This window comes from Carcharhinus amblyrhynchos, chromosome 10 (genome assembly GCF_965287045.1).
Source record: "Carcharhinus amblyrhynchos chromosome 10, sCarAmb.v2.hapA, whole genome shotgun sequence".
NCBI classification, from domain to species: domain Eukaryota; kingdom Metazoa; phylum Chordata; class Chondrichthyes; order Carcharhiniformes; family Carcharhinidae; genus Carcharhinus; species Carcharhinus amblyrhynchos.
Window position 1 is genome coordinate 41,023,186 of NC_137333.1, and position 22,787 is coordinate 41,045,972.

The following is a 22,787-nucleotide window of genomic DNA, read 5'->3' on the forward strand; positions in this document are numbered from 1 at the left end:
AGATAACTGAGATGGGGGTTGAAATTCAAGAGTGAGGAAGTGATGCTTCAACAGCATGGAAGCTTGCCAAATCCCATATTGAGTGTGGCATTCAATTTCAGACTCTAAAAACCAAAAAGGGACACTAGCATTGGAAAGGGAACAACGTAGATTTAGGACAAGTTGCATAAACTTGCCTTGCATTCCCAAGTTTAGAAGATTGTGGCTTTATTTATTGAAGGTGTTTAACATAATAACATTTGATCATTTCTCTCTTTATCTGCCATGGAAAGAAATTCCAGAAAGACAGCACAATCTTAAACTGAAAGCTCAGCTAATTAGCAGTGAAATCAGGAAATAATGGAAATCCGGAATTTGTTCCCCCAAAATTTATAGGGTATAGGATTAAATTACATTTTCAATTTATAATATTGGATACCTAAACATCAAATTCTGATTAGATTTGTAAAACTTGGTTTTGTAAAACAATGAAAAATCTTAGGAAATTGCATACTAACTAACAATTGTAAATTTAAAGATGCAGCATTTACAACATTTTGATGCCCAGAATAGCAGGGGACTTGGGAACAGGAGGAGTTAAAGCCTAAATGTATCCTATTAACAATGTTTTGAATCTTAGTTGGGAACATAATTTCAATTGTCAGTGCAGGAACAGCTAAAATTAAAGTTTCTTTTCTTCCAAAAATTACAAATTGACATTTAATTCTGCCAGCTAATCAAGAATCAAAGCCATCATAATTCATAACCATTATAAACCTTACTTACGCGGCGAGGTAAGCCTGGCCACTTACCTAGCCACATCCCTGGTGATTATCACAAGCTAAACTAGAATATTCATATGTTAAGTGCCCTGCTTGAACCTTAGCTGAACTTCTAACATAATATAACTTCCAGAGATAGTGCCTACTTCAATGTCCTTTCTTGAAATCATCACACGTCATCTCTTCACTCAATTAATTAACTGTGATGGGCTGACCTGCTACCTTCCATTCTCTGTAAAATTCTGCTCATACAAAACTCTACTACCTGCACACAATACCTCGTCCCAAATGGTTAAAACTCAGTCCTCATTAACCTACATTGGTTCATAGTTTCTCCTATATCACAAAACTAAAATTTGCATCTGTTATTAAATTCCTCCACGTCTCCATTGTTCTGTAACCTTTTCTTGCCTTACAATGTTCTCTTGATCTTTCTCGTTCCTCCGATTTCAGTCTCCTGCATATCTTCTCCCTTTCTCCCAGTTTTGCAGCTATGGATTCAGTTGACTAGATTCCTATCTAAGGAATTTTCCCTCTTTATACCAGCTTGCAACTCCTGCCCTTTCTCTTTATTTAAGGTCCTTATTAAAATTTGCTTTTTTGACTAACATTTGGACAAAACTTCAAATTTCTCTTTTGGTTTGGTGTTGATATTTTCTTCATTCCTCTATAAAACACCTTTTTTCTACATTAAGTGTGAAATGTTGTTAAACATATTTAATCTTTGTTCATTCTGCTGTAAACCTAAAAATTGAAGAGAACAATAAATCCTGCTGAAAAATTGCTGGGTGGAGTTTGAAATATACACCAAGATCAATGTAAAATATTTAAATCCACGGCAGCTCTAGAACAGAAAACTAAATTAGTAAAAATGATTGGGAAACCCGAGAATGAATAACAATAATTTATATTTATATTGCGCATGAACATCTCAAGCTCTGCACAGGACAGCTACCAGACAACATTTGAGCCACATAAGACAACATGAACTTGGTTACAAAAGTACATGTTAAACAGCATTTTAATCATACAACAGTTACAGCACAGGAGGAGACATTTCACCTTTCACTTTTCATCTCAGCAAAAGCAACTTAGCTGGTGCAACTCCCAAGCCCTTCTTCTGAAACCCTGCAAACATTTTCCTTTTTGAATCATAAAATCCATACAGTGCAGAAAGGCCATTCGATCCATCAATTCTGCACAGAGTATGTTACACAGGCCCATTCCCCCATTTTATCACTGTAACCCCTTACATTTACCGTGGCTAATCCATTTAACCTACACAACTTGGGACAGACACTAAGGGGCAAGGTAAATCCCGATGTTAGGCCTTCCAAGTTGAGTTCATCATTTAATTAGAGTGAAGGTCTTTTAGAAATAAAGGGTTTTTGTGAAACTGCCACATTCGGCCTGGATCACATTCTTCCATCCCCTCCCATTTTATACTCGCACCGCTTTCTCTCTCTGTTCGTCCCCATCAACAGCAGTGAACGCTTGTAAGAAATATTAAATGTATGCTAAAAATCTACAGCTCTACTTGTTGATGTCACCTGCAATGATGTCACCAGAGCAGCACAGTGGTTAGCATTTCTGTGTCACAGTGGCAGGGACCCCTGGTTTGATTCTAGCTTTGGGTGACTGGCTGTGTGGAGTTTGCATGTTCTCTCCGTGTCTGAGTGGGTTTCCTCTGGGTGGTTTGGTTTCCTCCCACAATCCAAAGGCATGTGGGTTTGGTGGATTGACCATGCTAAAGTGCCCCTTAGAGTCCGAGCTGTGTAGGTTTGGGGGATTATGGGGCAGTAAATGCATGGAGATAAGTGAATTGGGTGGGGGGGGGGGGGGGGGGGTGGCCCTGAGTAGGATGCTTTGTTGGAGTCTATACAGGCTCTCCAACAAGGCTCGATGGACTGAATGACCTCCTTCTGCACTGCAGGAATTCTATGATTCATCTGCTTTTATTGAAAGAAGTGTGGCTCACGAAACCAATCTTCCAACTCCAATTATGCCAAATGGTCAATTTTATGGATTTGTCAAACAGTCTCAGAGAAAAAGCTTCAACACCCCATATGGGTTTACATCGCCCATTCATAGAGTCCATGACTTGAAATAACAAGTGTGTTTCTCTCCTGACAGATGCTGGCAGATCTGCTGAATTCTCCAGCTTCTTCTGTTCTTCAGTCTAATCTAAATGTTGGAGTAAAATTTGGAGGCAGTAATGCAGGACCAAATTAATCAAAAGTATGAACAAATGAAAGGCAAATCACGTTCCATTAATTTGATCAAGTTCTTTAATGATGTAATGGAGGAGGTAGATCAGGGTAGTTTGGTTCCTACTGTATATTTAAAGATTTTCAAAAGGTATTTAGTAACATACCACAAAGTCGACTTGTTAGAAAAATTGAAGCCTATGGGATTAAAGGATGGGATGACTGTTATCAAAGCATTCTTAAACTAGTCTTTTCTTCTGTTTCTGTACTTCACCCATCACCATTCCCTTTGGTTTTATAGCATAAAACTTTTGAGCATTAATCTCTCCCTCCCTCCTCCGATAACACATTCTTTTATATTTCTTCTCCCCACCCTCTGACATAGACGCCTATGTCAGACTCCTATTTATTGACTGTAGCTCAACCTTCAACACCATTATTCCTATGAAGCTCATCTCCAAACTCCATGACCTGTGGCTCAGCTCCTCCCTCTGTAACTGAATCCTAGACTTCCTAACCACAGGCCGCAATCAATAAGGATAAGCAACAATACGTCCTCCACGATTCTCGACACCGGTGCCCCACAAGGCTGCGTCCTCAGCCCCCTACTATACTCCTTATACACCTGTGACTGTGTGGTCAAATTCCCTTCCAACTCCATTTTCAAGTTAGTTAATGACACCACCATAATAGATCTTATCTCAAACAATGATGAGGCACAGTACAGAATGAGATCAAGAATCTGATGAACTGGTGCGACGACAATACTCTCTCCTGCAATATCAACAAAATAAAGGAGATAGTCATCGGCTTCTGGATGCGTAGTACAGAATATGCCCCTGTCTACGTCAATGGGGACAAAATAGGAATGGTTGAGTGCCTCAAGTTTTTAGGTGTCCAGATCACCAACAACCTGTCCTAGTTGCCCCACGCCGACACCTGAGCTAAGAAAGCCCACCAACGTCTCTACTTTCTCAGGAGACCAAGAAAATTTGGCATGTCAACAACGACTCTCACCAACTTTTACAGATATACCATAGAAAGCATTCTTTCTGGTTGTATCACAGCATGGCATGGCTCCTGCTCTGACCAAGGCCACAACTACAAAGGGTCGTGAACGAAGCCCAGACCTTCACGTACACCAGCCTCCCATCCATTGACTCTGCCTACACTTCCCACTGCCTTGGCAAAGTAGCCAGCATAGTTAAGGACCCCACGCATCCCAGACATACTCTCTTCCACCTTCTTCCGTCAGGAAAAAGGTACAAAAGTCTGAAGTCACGTACCAACCAACTGAAGAACAGCTTCTTCCCTGCTGCCATCAGAGTTTTGAATGGACCTACATCACACTGAGTTGATCTTTTTCTACACCCTAGCTATGGCTGTAACACGATGCTTTGCACTCGCTCCATTCCTTCTCTATGAACAGTATATTTTTTCGTGCAAGAAACAATACTTTTTAATGTATATGAATACATGTGACAATAAATCAAATCATTTCTATAATTCTAGCTTTAACTTAATCTGTATCTAATATTTCTGCATGCAATAGTATGTGCGAGATATATGATTGAGATATTGTGCCTTCAACATCCAGGGCAAGTGTGTGATAATAAATAACCTTCTTAACTTTTAAAATCGCCAAAAAGCCTGCTTCTTTAATTAGAAAATAATCTCTCAAGGGCAAGGAAATACTTAAACTGTACATATAAACATCCTGATTAGGAACCACACAAAATTTGTCCATAACAGAATTCACCATTATTTTCACTGGATCAGATAGATTTTGGAAGGTTTCTGAAAGCCCACCTTTTCTTTTCAGCTGAATGATTGTGTGTTTGAGTGCTAGAAGTGTATTTTTTCATGTTCATTTTCAAAGGCTTCCCATTGCTATTTCACTGAGGACTGTACATAGTGGATACTCGGTGAATGGTTATGGAAGATATTTGGGGGAAATGGGGGACCCGATTTTTGGTGGGGGGGGGGGGGGGGGGGGGGGGGGGTTTGATGAGGGACAGGAAGGGGTGAGGGTTAGGCAGCTTAAGAACAATACTGGACAGCTGTGTCTTCTCATCAATATGCCTCAGCACCTGCATTCTTCTGATACATCCTCAGGAGTTGGAAAATCTGAACTTTGCCAACCCATGTCTCCAGGAGACAAAAATATGGCAAGTATGGGCAGAGGTAACAAGTGCAGACAGGGATAACCAACCCCAGTGGGATAACAAAAGAAGAATTTGTTATCGTGAGTTCTGAGGCAACAATGACTGTTGTGAAGCTCGGAATAATTGCTGCCAGCTCCAAGGCCCCTTTAAATATGTGCTTTTTTTTTGGTGGTGCGTAGACCTAATGAACTGCTTTATGAAGCCCTATTGCTGCTGCAAAAAAACTGAGTAGAAAGGTAATTAGTTATTTTCTGTAGAAACCCTCTTACTTCAAAAATCAGAATAATCCAGCATGAATAATCAGGATCATATTACATAATCATGATTTCTATTACATTAACTCATCCCTCTTGCATCAATAGTGAAAATTCTAATACTCCAATGCTCAGAGTCCTATTACATTAATAATCTTGTTCCTATTACATTCATAATCAGAGTCTTATTACTTTAAGAATCATAATACTACATAATAAACAGCACCTTATTACATTAATAATCAGGACTTGATTACATTAATAATCAGGATCTAATTACACAGTTCCTAAGTTGCAGCAATCAGCTGCCTATCACTTCAATAATCAGGAATTTTGTTGTATAAATAATCTGGATGCTAATACAGGAATAATCTGAATTATTTCAATTAATAATTAGAGCCCTACTGCATCAATAATCAGGATTATATTACATTGAAGTAATTTGCCAATTGTGTCAACAATCATGATCTCGTCAGATTAATAAGAGCCCAAATATATTAATAATCCGTATACTTTGTAATTAATCAATGACCTATTGCATCAATAATGTGGATCCCATTACATTAGTCAGAGTCCTATGAAATTAACAAGCAGAATCCTAGTACATTAATAATGAGGCTCCTATTACATTCATACTAAAAGCCTATTGCTCTATAATTCAGGATACTATTACATGTCTTTTCATCAACTCCCCTCACACTCAAATCCTGTTCACCGTCCGTCCCCCGTCCCCCCCACCCCCCACCAACTGCTCTCCACATCACCAGTCAACTCCCTCTTGTTCAACAACTTGTGTATCCACCAAATCTTCACTGGGGTCATGTGAAGTCTGAGGAAATAAAGGGGGTCGTACAGAGAAAAGCTTTGGGAAGCATTGGGCTCAGATTCCCAAAGTCAGTAAGTGGCTCAACTCGTATTTTGAGCCCAACATGAACATCCAATCCAATGTAAATTGAATTTTGAAGGGGTAAGATGTGGGGTGTACATACATAAGTTTCTGACTGTGACAGGACAAATTCAGAAGGCTGCTAGGATCATTGGGTTATATAAATAAACATATGGGGCAGAATTTTACTGCCCCGCCCACTACGAGAATCAGAGTGAGCTAGGGGCAGACAATGAGAAGGTCCTTTGACCTTGGGTAGGATTTCATAGTTTTGGGATGAGCAAGGCCATAAAATCCCGCCCATGGTTACACTGAGCACTTATACTATAAAAGGCACACAAAAGGCAAATAATTAATATTGTATGCAATGAAATACCCGTATACTTCCCTCACTTCAGCTTTAATAAGAAATAAAAATTATTTTACAGGGAATTGTTTGCAAATGGATTTAATTGAATTGTATGGTTTAAAATTGGATAATATTTGACATTAACTAATATTTAACAAAATTTGCCATTACTCTCACTCTCCTAATTGATTCATTTTGGTATTATGCACACCATTCCACATCTCATAAGAGTTTGCTCTTATGCATGCTAGTGAAATCCGACAACTTCTTTCTATCAGTAGAAAGCCATGGGCCACTGGAAAAAAGGGAAAAAATTACATATTTACCGCCATTTAAAAAACCCGATGGAACTAGAGGAATTTCACAGTAACTACTTTACAATGTTAATGTAAGCCTTACTTTAAACTCCCAATCAGGGTAGCAGCCTTCAGCCTGTGCCGGGGCAGTCTCCGCAGGCCACGGTGTGTTGCGGGAGTCTAGCCACGCCCCCTTATAACAGGGCCAGATTAGGAACTCCCATTAAGATCAGCACTTGAAACAGCAGTTTAACATTGACAACAGAGAGCATAAGGATTCCACGCTCTCATAAAGGTATGTTGAAGCCTATTTTTTGCAAATTTCTTTTGAACAGTTAATGTTATTGGCTCATTCATTCGAAGTGAAATTTTTAATTTTATTTCTGATTGAAGATGATGGTTCAAAATATTGGCTTTACTTGTTTTAATTCTGTGAAACTGCTCTATAAATCTGCATTATCATCATATAACTTTATGTGCCACATGCTCACAAGTGTTTGTAAATTTCAATTTAGAAAATGGCAACTGAAAATTCAGTCAAGAAGAGAAGTCAGAATCTCATAGACAATGAGTTGGATACCTTATGCATGAAGTTGAACAGAGCAGAGTTTATATTCTAGGTGTGGAAAACCTGAACGTCCAAGGAAACTTCAATCAATTGCTTGGGCACAGGTATTGGACACTGACACAGGCACAAATTTACAGCTGTCTCTGTGTTTCAAGACATGATAGCAAGATTTTTAAGATACTTTTTTCCTGCGGTTGTTTATCAATACATTTATGCCTTTATTTAAACATTTTCCTATTCAAATATGTTGTCTACTTCACTTATGTTATTTCGTTATAATTATCTTGTACTTAAATGTTCTGACGTTGCAATTATACAAGACAAGTGCCGGAGTGTGTTGATTAGGGAATTTTCACAGTAACTTCATTGCAGTGTGAACGTAAGCCTACTTGTGACTAATAAATAAGTAAACTTCACTTTATTTTTACTTTAATTAAGAAGTTTGTCACAGTCTGTCAAGTTTAATGAAAAACATTTATCAACTTTGAATCTTACTAAATGCACGGACTGCCAGCGGTAGGCAGAGGGGAACCGGCGGATGTGGTGCTTCTAGATTTTCAAAAGGCGTTTGATAAGGTGCCTCACAAAAGGTTGCTTCAGAAGGCTAGGGTGCATGGAGTTGGGGGTAAGGTGTTAGCGTGGATAGAGGATTGGTTGTCTAATAGGAGGCAGAGAGTTGGTATCAATGGGTGCTATTCTGATTGGCAGTTGGTTACTAGTGGAGTGCCCCAGGAATCGGTGCTGGGGCTTCAGCTATTTACCATTTATATAGACGATCTGGAGGAGGGGGTTGAGTGTAGGATGACGAAATTTGCTGATGACACGAAGATGAGTGGAAAAGCAAATTGCACGGAGGGTGTGGAAAGTCTGCAGAGAGATCTGGATAGGCTGAGCAAGTGGGTAAGGTCCTGGCAGATGGAGTACAATGTTAGCAAGTGTGAGGTTATCCACTTTGGCAGGAATAACAGTAGGATGGATTACTATTTAAAGGGCGAAAAGCTGCAGCATGCTACAGTCCAGAGGGACCTGGGGGTCCTTGTGCATGAGTCACAAAAACCCAGTCTGCAGGTGCAGCACGTGATCAAGAAGGCGAATGGAATGCTGGCCTTTATAGCGAGGGGGATAGAATATAAAAGCAGGGAGGTCTTACTGCAACTGTACAGGGCACTGGTGAGGCCGCAGCTGGAGTACTGTGTGCAGTTTTGGCCGCCACACTTGCGCAAGGATATTTTGGCCTTGGAGGGAGTGCAGAGGAGGTTCACTAGGCTGATACCGGAGATGAGGGGGTTGGCCTATGAAGAGAGACTAAATAGACAGGGTCTGTACTCGTTGGAGTTTAGAAGGATATGGGGGGATCTTATAGAGACATATAAGATAATGAAAGGGATGGATAGGGTAGAGATAGAGAGACTCTTCCCGCTTAGAAAGGATAGCAGGACTAGAGGGCACAGCCTCAAGATAAGCGGGGGCAGTTTAGATCAGAGTTGAGGAGGAACTTCTTCACTGAAAAAGGTGGTGAATCTCTGGAATTCTCTGCCCGTTGAAGTGGTGGAGGCTACCTCGCTGAATATATTTAAGTCAAGGGTAGATAGGTTTCTGACAGACAAGGGAATTAAGGGTTATGGGGAGAAAGCGGGAAAGTGGAACTGATCCACTTCAGATCAGCCATGATCTTATTGAATGGCGGGGCAGGCTCGAAGGGCTAGATGGCCGACTCCTGCTCCTATTTCTTATGTTCTTATGTTATGTCTCCTGTGCTGAAGCACCTGAAGCTGGATCCTGGAAGGAGTTGCTGGAGTCGTGTAGGGGGTCAAACGTAATAAAGCAAAATTAGTCAAGAGCTGTTGATGGGTCCCTCAGTGTTAGAAGCAAAATTTGCTAAGAGCAAATGTGATTAAAGGCACCAGGCATTGGATGGGCAGTGTGCATGGGGTCATTTGGAAAGAATATGGAATCGAGGTGCACTGTAATTTCAAAGAAAAAACACATTTCATTCAAATATTGCAGAATTGGTGAAATTATACAATATCTACCCAGAAAACCTAGAATTTCTGAGGTTTTGGACAGCTCAACAGACTGGAGGGGGCTGATTGTGGACAAGTCCCCAGGACTGGATGGAATGCATCCGAGGGTTCTGAAAGAAATGGCGGAGGTGATAGCGGATGCCTTGGTGGTTATTTTCCAGACGTCGCTGGATTCCGGGCAAGTGCCGGAAGATTGGAAAACGGCTAATGTTACGCCGTTGTTTAAGAAGGGTGCCAGGCAAAAGGCAGGGAATTATAGGCCGGTTAGTTTAACATCTGTTGTAGGTAAAATGTTAGAATCCGTCATCAAGGAGGAAATAGCGAGGCATCTTGAGGGGAATTGCTTGATAGAGCAGACGCAGCATGGTTTCGTTAGAGGGAAGTCGTGTCTGACAAATTTACTGGAGTTCTATGAGGATGTGTCTAGGGCGGTGGATACAGGAGAGCCAGTGGATGTGGTCTTTCTTGATTTTCAGAAGGCGTTTGACAAGGTACTTCACAAGAGGTTATTGCAGAAGGTCAGGGGACATGGAGTTGGGGGTAGGGTGTTAGTGTGGATAGAGGATTGGTTGTCAAATAGGAGGGAGAGAGTGGGGGTCAATGGGTGCTATTCGGATTGGCGGTTGGTGACTAGTCGAGTGCCCCAGGGTCGGTGCTGGGGCCTCAGCTATTTACCATTTATATAGATGATCTGGAGGAGGGAACCAAGTGTATGGTGTCGAAATTTGCTGATGACACCAAGATTGGTGGAACGGCAAATTGTGCGGAGGGTGTGGAGAGTCTACAGAAGGATCTACATAGGCTGGGCGAATGGGCCAGGAAATGGCAAATGGAATTTAATGTTGGCAAGTGCGAGGTGGAAATAATGGTAGGAATAATGGTAGGAAGAATTATTACTTATGTGGCGAAAAACTGCAGCAGGCGACGGTGCAGAGGGACCTCGGGGTCCTTGTGCATGAGTCGCAAAAACCCAGCTTGCAGGTGCAGCAGGTGGTCAGGAAGGCGAATGGGATGCTGGCCTTCATAGCGAGGGGGATTGAATATAAAAGTAGGGAAGTCTTGCTGCGGCTGTATAGGGCATTGGTGAGGCCGCAGCTGGAGTACTGTGTGCAGTTTTGGGCGCCGTACTTACGCAAGGATATTTTGGCCTTGGAGGGAGTGCAGAGGAGGTTTACTAGGCTGATGCTGGAGTTGAGGGGGTTGAGCTATGAGGAGAGGCTGAATAAACTAGGCTTGTACTCGTTAGAGTTTAGAAGAATGAAGGGAGATCTCATTGAGACGTATAAGATGATGAATAGGCTGGATAGGATAGAGGTGGAGAGACTCTTCCCACTCAGAAAGGACAGTAGGACTAGGGGGCACAGCCTCAAGATAAAGGGGGGGCGGTTTAGAACGGAGTTGAGGAAGAATTTCTTCACTCAAAGGGTGGTGAATCTCTGGAATTCTCTGCCCGTTGAAGTGGTGGAGGCTACCTCGCTAAATATTTTTAAGAAGCGGGTTGATGGGTTTTTGATGAGAGAGGGGATTAAGGGTTATGGGGAGAAAGCGGGGATGTGGAACTGAGCCACGACAGATCAGCCATGATCTTATTGAATGGCGGGGCAGGCTCGAAGGGCTAGATGGCCTACTCCTGCTCCTATTTCTTATGTTCTTATGTTCTTTCATGATATGACCTTGTGATAAAAGGATTCTTACTTTACACGCTGAAGTGAAAGTGGCGTGTCCATACCTTGTTTTTTTTCTTTGATAAGGGTATAATCTGTGTCCACATATCCACTTCATTCTTTCACTGGCCATAAGGTTCAGCTCCACAGTAGAAAATCACACCCTAATACTTTACACTTGGTCTCAGCCATTCTTCTGCAAATTAAATCAAATTACATCCTTCTGTCCGATATTAAATCTCAGTTTCCAATCCTCACCTTTCAACCAACCATTCACTGCTACCAATTTTAATAGAATTTAAGTCAAAACCAAGGCACAGAGCATTTCTTTACTGATAGAGTTTGTTGACTTTGTTCAGCTCTTCTCACAGTGTTCCAACTGTTCCCTATATATCCACCAAAATATTTCACTAAATAATACCCTTAACCTTTAACAATATATTTAACATACTAGCAACAGCCACCCTGATATATGAGCATCAACATATTCTCAGCTCCATGCTTGCTTTTACAGCAACTAGTAGAATGGGCGGCGGCAGTGGCCATGGTAAGTCATGGGGGTTACAGGTAGTACGACATGAACCCAAGATCCTGATTGAGGCCATTCTCATGTGTGCGGAACTTGGCTATCAGTCTCTGCTTGGCGACTCTGAACTGTCATGTGTCGTGAAGGCTGCCTTGGAGGATGCTTACCCGAAGATCAGAAGCCGAATGCCCATGACTGCTGAAGTGTTCACCAACAGGAAGAGAACAGTCTTGCCTGGTGATTGTCGAGCGGTGTTCATTCATCCGTTGTTGTAGTGTCTGCATGGTCTCCCCAATGTACCCGTGCTTCGGGACATTCTTTCCTGCAGCATATCAGGTAGACAACATTGGCCGAGTTGCAAGAGTATGTACCATATACCTGGTGGATGGTTTTCTCACGTGAGATGATGGCATCCGTGTCAATGATCCAGCACATCTTGCAGAGGTTGCTCTGGCAGGATTGTGTGGCGTCGTGGTCACTGTTCTCCTGAAGGCTGAGTAGTTTGCTGCGGACAATGATCTGTTTGAAGGCAAGAAGGGGGTTTGTGGGGATGACCTTGACGAGATATTTGTCTTCATCAATGACATGTTGAAGACTCCGGAGAAGATGTAGCTTCTCCACTCCAGGGAAGTACTGGATGACGAAGTGTACTCTGTCCACCCTGTCCCATGTTTGTCTTCTGAGGGGTTTGGTGCAGTTTTTCCCTGCGGCGCATCGGAACTGTCGATTGATGAGTTGAGCACCATATCCTGTTCTTATGAGGGCATCTTTCAGCGTCTGGAGGTGTCTGTTCCGATCCTCCTCATCTGAGCAAATCCTGTGTATACAGAGGGCTTGTCCGTTGGGGATGGCTTCTTTAATGTGTTTAGGATGGAAGCTGGAGAAGTGGAGCATCATGAGGTTATCCGTGGGCTTGTGGTACAGTGAGTTCCACACACGTGAGGACAGCCTCAACCAGGATCTTGGGTTCATGTCACACTAATTGTAACCCCTATGACTTGCCTGGGTTGCAGCATCTCACTTGCTGTCCTGTCTGGAGACAATACACATCTCCTTAACTTGTGCTTAATGCTATCTCCACTCACATTGTCTGCACCTTTAAGGCTTGATTAGCTATAAAGACTCGCATTCTAATCAGTATTCTGTAAACTGAGTGTGTGTCTTTGTATGCCCTGTTTGTGATCAGAACTCCCCACTCACCTGACAAAGGGGCAGAGCCCCAAAAGCTAGTGGCGTTTGCTACCAAATAAACCTGTTGGACTGTAACCTAGTGTTGTGAAACTTCTTACTGTGTTTACCCAGTCCCACTCTGGCATCTCCACATCATTAGAAGTATGATTGCCATGTATTTACTTCCTGGTCACGCTAGTCAATGTAACATAGCACATGTGGACCCACTGCTAGCCCCATTTTGCCATGCAGTATAAGGATGGTCCCAAATTTCCTCTAGCCAAACATCTCTCCCTTTCCTTGCTGAGAGGATTCATCTTTATGTTTACTTTTCACAGCAAAATTATGGATACTAACTTAACCCAATCTTTACCTCACTATGACTTGAATGGACTAGTTACAAAATATGTCATTCAACTATCTTCCTGTCCAAATTTAGACAAAGTCTCAAGGCTTCCCATGCTCAGGTTCCTACCGTTCAAAACTTTCAAATGCTAAGCTTAACTAAAGCAAAAAAAAATCAACTATTTTGTCTCAGCTTTACACATACCTGTGTTTTTGAAGTTCTACTTAGATGTTTATCTATTAGCTCTTATATAGTAGGCTGAATTTGCACATTCTGCTAGATTATTACTCAAGTTTATCTTCATACAATTTGGTCTCTTTCAAAACCTCCGGGTCAAAAGCACTCGATTATTGAGGTGCCAAACAACAATTCCTCACAAATCACCTCTAAACGTCATTTAAATAGGATTAAAAATGCAGTTCAGCATAATAATGAAATTAGAGATACAAGATAGCTTTTCTTAATTAGCAAGATAGCCAAATGGAGAATTCCTAGGATACATAGACAGAGACATCTGACAAAATACCAATGTTGTCAACTTGCATTACAAGATGACCAGCCACAACATGAACACTCTCTACATGCAAAGACTTGAAAGATCATCATGGATTTATCGCTTACAATTTCTAATCTAGTGTTTCTTCAAGATCCTCTTCCAATGGATATAACATGAGAAGAGGTAGGTTCCTGTGTCTCAAACAAGGGTTTATGAGATGCTTTTGTCAATGAGCTGTAAGACTTCAAGAAACCTGCCCTAGTGTCTCCCCAGCTGTCTCTGGTAACCACAGGGCATTGCTGGAATTTTTCATGTCAACAGGACATCTTCCTACAGCTCAATGGTCTTACCTTCATGCTTTGGCCACAAAAATAGTTCAATTTGAGATGACGCAGATCATTAAGAAGCAGCATTAGTGCCAGACATCCTGTTCTTCATCAGCCAGCTGCCTATGGAAAGCTCTTATCACTGCGTGCATATACTTGACAACTTGGACAGCAGAAGGCGATCCCACTGACTTGTCCAGCAACAATTGTTTATGAATAACTATTACGCCAACAGACCAAAATTAAACATATTATTTCAGAAACAGTTGTGTGCAAGAAATAAATGCTCCTGTTTCTGGTGTTGAATCCTTGTGTTTTGGTAAGAAATAAATACACAGGCCATAAAAAATTTTAGGATGTAACGGTAAATAAATAGGATTTATTTCCATTTACTTTGTCATTCCAAAAAGCTTAAGACTTGTTTAGTTATTTGATACCTGAGTGAAAACATGCACAAAGCCTATTCATTTATGCACTGGAGAATGAATTTTTCTCACACTTTGATTGACGTTGACCTATTAAATGTGACAGACTTGAAGCAGAACGAAAAGTCGCATGCATGCAAACAGCCAATCTACACTCTAAGAAATTTAATAAATGTCTCTAGTGGCATTAATATGCAAAATTTCTTCTGGAATTTGCAAACTATTTGAATACAATCTACGACAAAATCATACATTTCTGTTCTCAAAAATCTGAAGGCGGTTCCATAAATTCAGACAGAATCAAAAAATCATCAGAACATGAAAGGAAGCCATTCAACCCATCAAGCCTCTCTACAAGAACTCAGCCCATCTCGCTCCCTGCATTCTCTCCCGAAACCCCTGCAATTTTTCCATTTAAGATGCTTTTTCAATTCCCAGCTGAAAGCCACAAAAAAAATGTTCTTCCACCAACCTCTAAGGCAATGCCAGATCCAAACCACTCGCTACACAAAAAAACTTTTCCTTCTGCTACTTTTCATTATTTTGCCAATCAATTTAAATCTTTGTCTTATAGTTCTCAATCTTTCTATCAATGGGAACAGTTTCTCTCTATCTGTATTGAGCATTCATGATTTTGAGCAACTCTATCCAATCTCCTCTTAACCTTCTCTTCTATAAGCACAACAATTCCAGCTTCTCCAATATATTCACGTAACTGAATCTCTCTTCCCTACAAATCTTTTCAAAGAGCATTTCAACTATCTCTAAATCTGTTTCGACCTTCTCTGAATCTGTTACATCTTGCCTGAAGGGCGATGCACGGAATCAGACATAACTCCAGTGGAAGCTGAACTAAATTAAAGTTATAATAACTTTCTTACTTTTATACTCAATGCCTCTGTTTATAAAGCTAAGTAATCCCATATGTTTTAATTACTTTTTCAACCTGCTATATTACATTCAACAATTTGTACACATATATACCCATATTTCTCTGATCTTGCACCTCCTTTAGAGCTGTATCCATTGGTTTATCGGCTGCGTTTATTTCTGCCACAACCCGAGGGCACTTGCTGCACATATGCAGAAGCAGTCTCAGTATCAACTGTGCTTCTTTAAATTGAGAAATATTTTTAAGTGCAGCTCTGATCCCTGTCACAGCATTGTGCATTTCTTGCAATTTGGTGCCTTGATAACTTACTTTGAAGGTTATATTTCAGTTAATTGCATGCAAATTATTAAATTAAGCAATACTGTTTGATCAAACAGTTATTCCAGTCACGGACACAGTATAAGATGCCTGTGATCGACAAGCAGATAAATTTTTGCAGGTTGCTGGGGAGAAAGAAAGAAAAATACAAAAGCATGTTCAAATATTTCAGATAAATTCATCACTGAACATGGGCTTAAAACAATGACCGTATGATTAACATTTCTATTATCTACCTACAGAGCTGCCAACTGTTTAAAAAAAAAACCTCGTCCAACGCATTCACTAGTTCTAAAGACAGCTCCACTAGTGATCCCTCTTAGACGTTTCTGTGGGAATGGGAGTGATGCCAAGATTATTATGGATTGCCACTTCCTATCATCAACCAAAAGTGATATGATTTCAAAAATCAACATCTTACCTCGTTTTTGTGCGCCGAAAATAGAACTAATTCGAGCAAACAGGTCAGGGTTTTCATATTTGTCATCATTTGCTTTGATCCAGAAGCAGTTCTCAGGCATCTCAAGTGGTCTGATCTGCAAGAACAAAACACAAATCGAAATGTTAGCAGTGAAAGATTTGGCAATAGATTTGATTTTTGATTAAACAATTTGGTTGCTTGAAACTTAGTGCATAAACTTCTAAGTAGCTACTGGGAAGAAAGTTTCAAATTTGAAACAGCATAATTCTACTCAATTTTAAGCATCTTGAAGCACCAAATTCCTTAGCTCCAATCATGATCACAAACGGAATCAACAACTTACCAATTGAGAGAAAAGCATGCAATGCTACATTGTTATATTTTGTACTGCAACATTAATGTTTATATTTTAAGAATACTGAAGATTGCCTTATAGATTGGAGGTTCATTTTCATTTCAGATATTCCTGATTAACTATTAACATTTATGATAATACTCCAGAACATACCGGTGCGTAATTAACTTCTGACCTCTCTCTTTATAGAAAGATAAACATACTCTTGTCAAGAACCATCTAAACTGGTATGGCTGTATAAAAGTTTATAAGTGATTATATCTGTTTTAAGAAAGTGAGACATAATATGTAATTTGGAACGTGTGTCTCTATTATGCTTTCACATAAATAAAGTACCATTTTACTTATTACAGGTTAGATGAAGAAAATATCAATGCAATAGCATGCATAATACATTGTATGAATTATTGTAACTAGCTTCCAAGTGGAACAGTCATTTAAATGAACAGTTATTGGTGAAAATTGGAAACATGCGGCAACTACTAGTTGATTTCAACTCAGATAGATTACTGGTGATTTGCTAATGGTGCAAAATTATGATCCTAGTACAAACTTCTGAAGAGAATTGAACTTTCAATGACTAGCTGAAAAAGTCAAGATTTCAAGTCGAAATTCTTTATCTGCAAATCCAAAAATGTAGCACATTGAACTGACTGTACGCAACTGAGCCACACAAACCTTGACAACCACACCTGACCTTTAGCACAAAGTCTCTGACCCAAGCCAGCATGAAGCTCGCCACCCTCATCCAACCTTTAGGGTGGAAGTCAAGTTGTTTGGTTGCACTGTTTACTTTGCGATTTTTATCTGCCCTGTTTACCTTGTGAATCCTCTTCAAGTAGAATCGCAGATGGAACCATGGGTGGATACTTATCAGACACATCCAGTTTTTATTATTCATTCAGTGGTTTATCTTACTTTTCTAGCCACTTTATTTACTTGTGATGTAAGTAGGCCTGGTCCCATAAACCCAAGTTTATCCGAAATCCAAAATACAATCAGCCACAAGGATTTTGAATAAAGAACACTTAACCTTCATAAGACACTGAAAGCAATGCTGACGAAATATTATTTCAGCAGGAAGCTTATGCTCTATACCATAGAAAAGACTACCCATTTAACATTTCAAACAACTGAAAATCTTTCTCCACAGGTTTTTTTTTTAAACAGTGCCTCTTAAGTGCCCCCTCATTCTCAAACAGTTCAAAGTGCTTTTAACTTTTTTTGCCTTTTCTAGCCACATAACTTCTAATCTCTGAACTGGCATTCAGGGTGAGGGCTACCCTGAAAACTTCTCACCCTTACCAAAGCTATGTGAATCTTCCAGTTTTGTTCAAACCTGATCGCTTAAATTTGATGGCAAGCTCCCACCCACTTTCATGAATGATGAAGCATAGAGACTTGCTCGATTTCATTCTCTCCCTGTCTATCTTTCGGTCTCTTGCAGTCTGCACCTGACTATGAAGTTCAGTGATATGCTTTGGAAAAACTGTAACACAATCCTCCAATGACTTCCTATGCACCTTTCCCTTCTGAAAGTCCATCTCCATAGCAATGTGAATCACATTGACCTTGTATCAAGGTAGAAATATTAAACTAGCTATCCATTAGACTACCAACTTCATTCCATTTTGAAAATAACTAGACAGTTTGTAAAGCAATATAATATTTTCTAATATCATTGTGATATACTATGTTGGCGAATTTAAGCAAACTGACAACAGTGAAATTGTCAGGTCAAAAGCATTAAAAAGGTGTAGTTGTAAAATTAAGCATGTTGAAGTAGAGATCAGCAAAGCTAAGGTGGGATACCAGTAAGCAGCTTGAATATAACTTCACTTTAGAGGATAAGGCAGTGAATTGAAACTTAGCTATTGTATTTTGAAAGGAAAATTTACAACTAACAATGATCATAAATTAATAAAACAACGTACTATGTTTATTCTTACTCAAAAGTTGTAGCCATGAAAACATGAAAGTTTTTTTCTATTCTGGGAAGGTAGCTGCCAAAGAAATTTAAGAATAATGAGCATAATTTTCCCAAAAAGGTTTCCAAGTGTCATAACAGCATGAAAATGGGAGTCCTCCATGCTGGTCTTTTCGGCAAGCTCAACAGATCAATTTCTTTGTCAGCTGGGAGCTTTGTGCCGATACAATGGGGATGGACCCTAAGTATGCTGGTGAAGGCAGTTTCAGAGCCTTTATTCCTAATCCTATTTTAGAACCAACAAAAGGGAATAATTATAAATTATCCAGATAATATTGTCATATGCTTTTAACACATTTGTTTAAAATTAGAAATTCAAAAAAAGCCCAGAAGAACAACCATATTTGGAGATGGTATTACAAAAAGCACTTTAATGCAAAAATGCAGACTTCCCAATGTCCTAACTCAAAAGAAAAGTAATAGTTGAAAAACATGGGAGTGAAGGTGAGAGGTGATGCATTCAGAAGATCTGCAGCAAAGAGGGAGCCCCTGTTGGTGCAAAAGAACAAAAACGTGCATTTTCAGCAGACTGCACCTTTCGCAATCTCAGGCTACTCCAGCCAATGAAATACTGTGGAAGTGTAGTCACTGTTGTAATGTAGGAAATGGGGCAACCAAACATCTATAGAAAGTAATCAATCCGTCCTGTATTTTAGGGCCTAAGTGAAACACATTACATAAACCAGCTTCCAGTACCTAAAGGTTCTGTTGGGTTCCTTGCCAAATGAACAGTTTGATAGCATCGTGAAGTATTACCCAAGCAGTCATTATTTATGAATCAATCTCGATGGTGCATGTCGGCAGACTACTTGTACTCACTTTACAAATATTAATCTAATGTCCATACATCACAACTACAGCCACATCATTGGTTAACAATCAGAAGCCCTGGTTGACTTTTTCCCTCCCTGGTACAAAATCAAATATAGTATTCCTGTTGCTGCCCAATCAGAGATTGGTTAACTCAGGACAGACTAGCAAACAAACCTAGGATGCTCGCAGTGTCTTTATTTTATTTATTCTTTGATTACACATGTTTAAGCATCACTTGGTGGCAACCTTCCATCTCGTAAAACATCAGCTCTGTGTTAAGCACAAACTGGTATGGCTCAGAAACCCCACTCTGGCATGGCAATCTCAGAGAATTTGTTCATTTGCTTCCAGAGTTGCTCATTGGAATGCTATTGCAGCATTGTCAGTGTAGAGCAAATCTCTGATCAGGATTTGGGCACCTTGTTGCTAGATCTCACATGAGCACATCTAAGTACATACCTTCTTAAAATGACCTAAAAGCATATGATAGCAACGCTGAGTAGATTAAACCAAAGAGTGCCAGAAAATAACTGTTTGACTTCACTGCAAATCTCAAAGGTTTCCCAGGTTACCCCGTCATAGCTGACGTTACCCATCATGTCACAGAAAGAGATGATTACATTGAGCAGCTTTGGTGGGCAGCCTATTTTCTCAGGCAGATCAAAGAGACTGCCTCTGCTCACACAGTTGAATACCTTGCTGAGACCAATGAAGGTAATAAATTGTGGTCTACTTCATTCATGTTCTTGCAGCTGCTGAGATCATCATGTCAACTGTAGATCTTTCAGCTCCGGAAGCATGCTGGGCTTCACATGTGTTCAGCCAGATCTGATATCTGGTAAGGGCAACTGTAATCTGATACAACAACACAGGAAAATAGTTTCCTGTGACGATGAGAAGGGCGATGCTGCTAGTTGTTGCAATCACTGGGGTTACCTTGTGCTGCTACAGGGTCACAATGTTTGCATGCAAATTCATGTGGCTCTAACTGGAAGTTCACAATCACCAACAACTTTGACAAGGTACCGTATGGTAGGTTGTTGCATAAAGTTAAATCTCATGGGATCCAGGGTAAGGTATCTAAACGGATACAAAATTGGCTTCTTGACAGAAGCCAAAGGGTGATTGTGAGAATTGTTTTTCAAACTGGAGTCCTGTGACCAGCGGTGTGCCTCAGGGATCAGTGCTGGGTCCACTGTTATTTGTCATTTATATTAATGATTTGGATGAGAATATAGGAGGCATGGTTAGTAAGTTTGCGGATGACACCAAGATTGATGGCATAATTGATAGTGAAGAAAGTTATCTCCAATTGCAACGGGATCTTGATCAATTGGGCCAGTGGGCTGACGAATGGCAATTGGAGTTCAATGTGGACAAATGCAAGGTGATGCATTTTGGTAGATTGAGCCAGGGCAGGACTTACTCAGTTAATGATAAGGTGCTGGGGAGAGTTACAGAACAAAGAGATCTAGGATTACATGTTCATAGCTCCTTGAAAGTGGAGTCACAGGTGGAAGAGTGGTGAAGAAGACATTCGGCATGCTTGGTTTCATTGGTCAGAAATTGAATACAGGAGTTGGGACATCTTGTTGAAGTTGTCCAAGGCATTGGTAAGGCCACACTTGGAATATTGTGTGTAATTCTGGTCACCTTATTTTGAAAGGATATTATTAAATTAGAGAGAGTGCAGAAAAGATTTACTAAGATGCTACCAGGACTTGATGGATTGAGTTATAAGGAGAGGCTGGATAGACGGGGACATTTTTTCTCTGGAGCATAGGAGGCCGAGGGGTGATCTTATCGAGGTGTATAAAATAATGAGAGACACAGATCAACCACATAGTCAATATCTTTTCCCAAAGGTAGGGGAGTGCAAAACTAGTGGGCATAGGTTTAAAGGTGAGAGGGGAGAGATATAAAAGTGTCCAGAGGGGCAATTTTTTCCACACAGAGAGTGGCGAGTGTCTGGAACAAGTTGCTAGAGACAGGAGTAGAGGCAGGTACAATTTTGTCTTTTAAAAAGCATTTGGATTGTAACATGGGAATGAGGGGTACAGAGGAATATGGGCCAAATGCAGGCAATTGGGTTTAGCTTAGATGTTTCAAAAAAAAGGGCAGCATGGTCAAGTTGGGCCAAAGGGCCTGTCTCCATGCTGTAAACCCCTATGACTCTATGGCTATGAACTGGTTTAGGTCTGAAAAACTTTATACACAACCCTTACCGCCACCAAAAAGAGATTAAAGTAAGTAAAGTTTATTTATCCGTCACAAGTAAGGCTTACATTAAAACTGCAATGAAGTTATTGTAAAATTTCCCTAGTCGCCACACTCCGGCACCTGTTCGGGTCAATGCACCTAACAAGCACACCTTTCAGAATGTGGGAGGAACCTGGAGGAAACCCACACAGACACAGGGAGAATATGCAAACTCCACATAGACAGTGACCCAAGCCAGGAATCGAACCCGGGCCCCGGCACTGTGAAGCAGCAGTACTAACCACTGTGCTACCATAAACACATCATAAACGCATCAGCCTGATCTGATTTTAAATCCAGGTTACGGAATTACTCGAGTCTCCCATATAATCAGCCTCAAATAGTATTACCACATAAGAATAAGGAAATAAAATGAGAAACTGCGTGAAATAATCAGCAGATCAGTACTTTCTAAGGAGATAAATAGTTAGCATTTTCTGTTGATGGCCTTTCATCAGTAAAAATATAATGAATGTTCACTTGAAGTAGGGTGTTTCAGTGAGACTTGCTACTGTTTTCCTGTTTCAAGGACTAGCTACTAAACATTGATGTTTCTAATCAAGAAATGCATGACTGTTAAGGAATTATTCAATACTAATTACAATTTGAAAAATGCTCTGAAATTAGTGCAAATTGAATTTTACTTGAAGTCCAAATATATTTCTTCAGCAACCAAATAAAACAACCATCCTGGCTATCTAAATTTATTAAAGATTAAGTGGCTATCATGTTTATGCAGATTAATAAAATCAAGTATCACAGTTAATCACCTTTCCTCAAGTAAGGCTTTTTTTTAAATCAACTTGACCTTTATCATAATTCTAAAAAAACTACAATGATTCATTGGCTTGTTCTTAAGTGGATTTAACTAAATATCATGGATTATATTTGAAGAGTTTTGAGGTTTTGCTTTAATTTGAAAATTCAATGAAAAACTTCGGCAGCAAAGACGCCCATAGAAACAAAAATAAGATGGGCAAAAAGCACAAAATTGCTTAAAATATATGCATCTGCTACTGAAGTACAGGGGGCAATTCTCCACTCTCACGGTGCTAATTCTTGCGCAGCGGGCCAAGTGAATCGTTCGTTGGTCAATTGGCGGGATTTCTGTGAATGTTCCCACGTCTCCCAGGCCCAGATTTCCGGCGGCGTCTGCACGGCGCAGGAAATCAGCTGGGAGGTGGAATTAGCATTTAGAAAATATGTAACAAACTATTTAAATCCTATTAGCGGGCCCAGGACAGAATTCTCTAGGCCCACCAGCATCTCCCACTCCACC

The 22,787-nt window shown here is 40.3% G+C and overlaps 1 protein-coding gene across 1 annotated transcript in view; it reads right to left on the reverse strand.

The window, feature by feature from the left end:
• The window catches only part of LOC145348875 (protein diaphanous homolog 3-like), a 527,933-nt gene that overhangs the window by 322,754 nt on the left and 182,392 nt on the right, over positions 1-22,787 (reverse strand). The window contains exon 17 of the mRNA XM_080196908.1: positions 16,095-16,209. Within this exon, the coding sequence (XP_080053034.1) occupies positions 16,095-16,209 (115 nt within the window). The remainder of the gene's footprint in view (positions 1-16,094; positions 16,210-22,787) is intronic.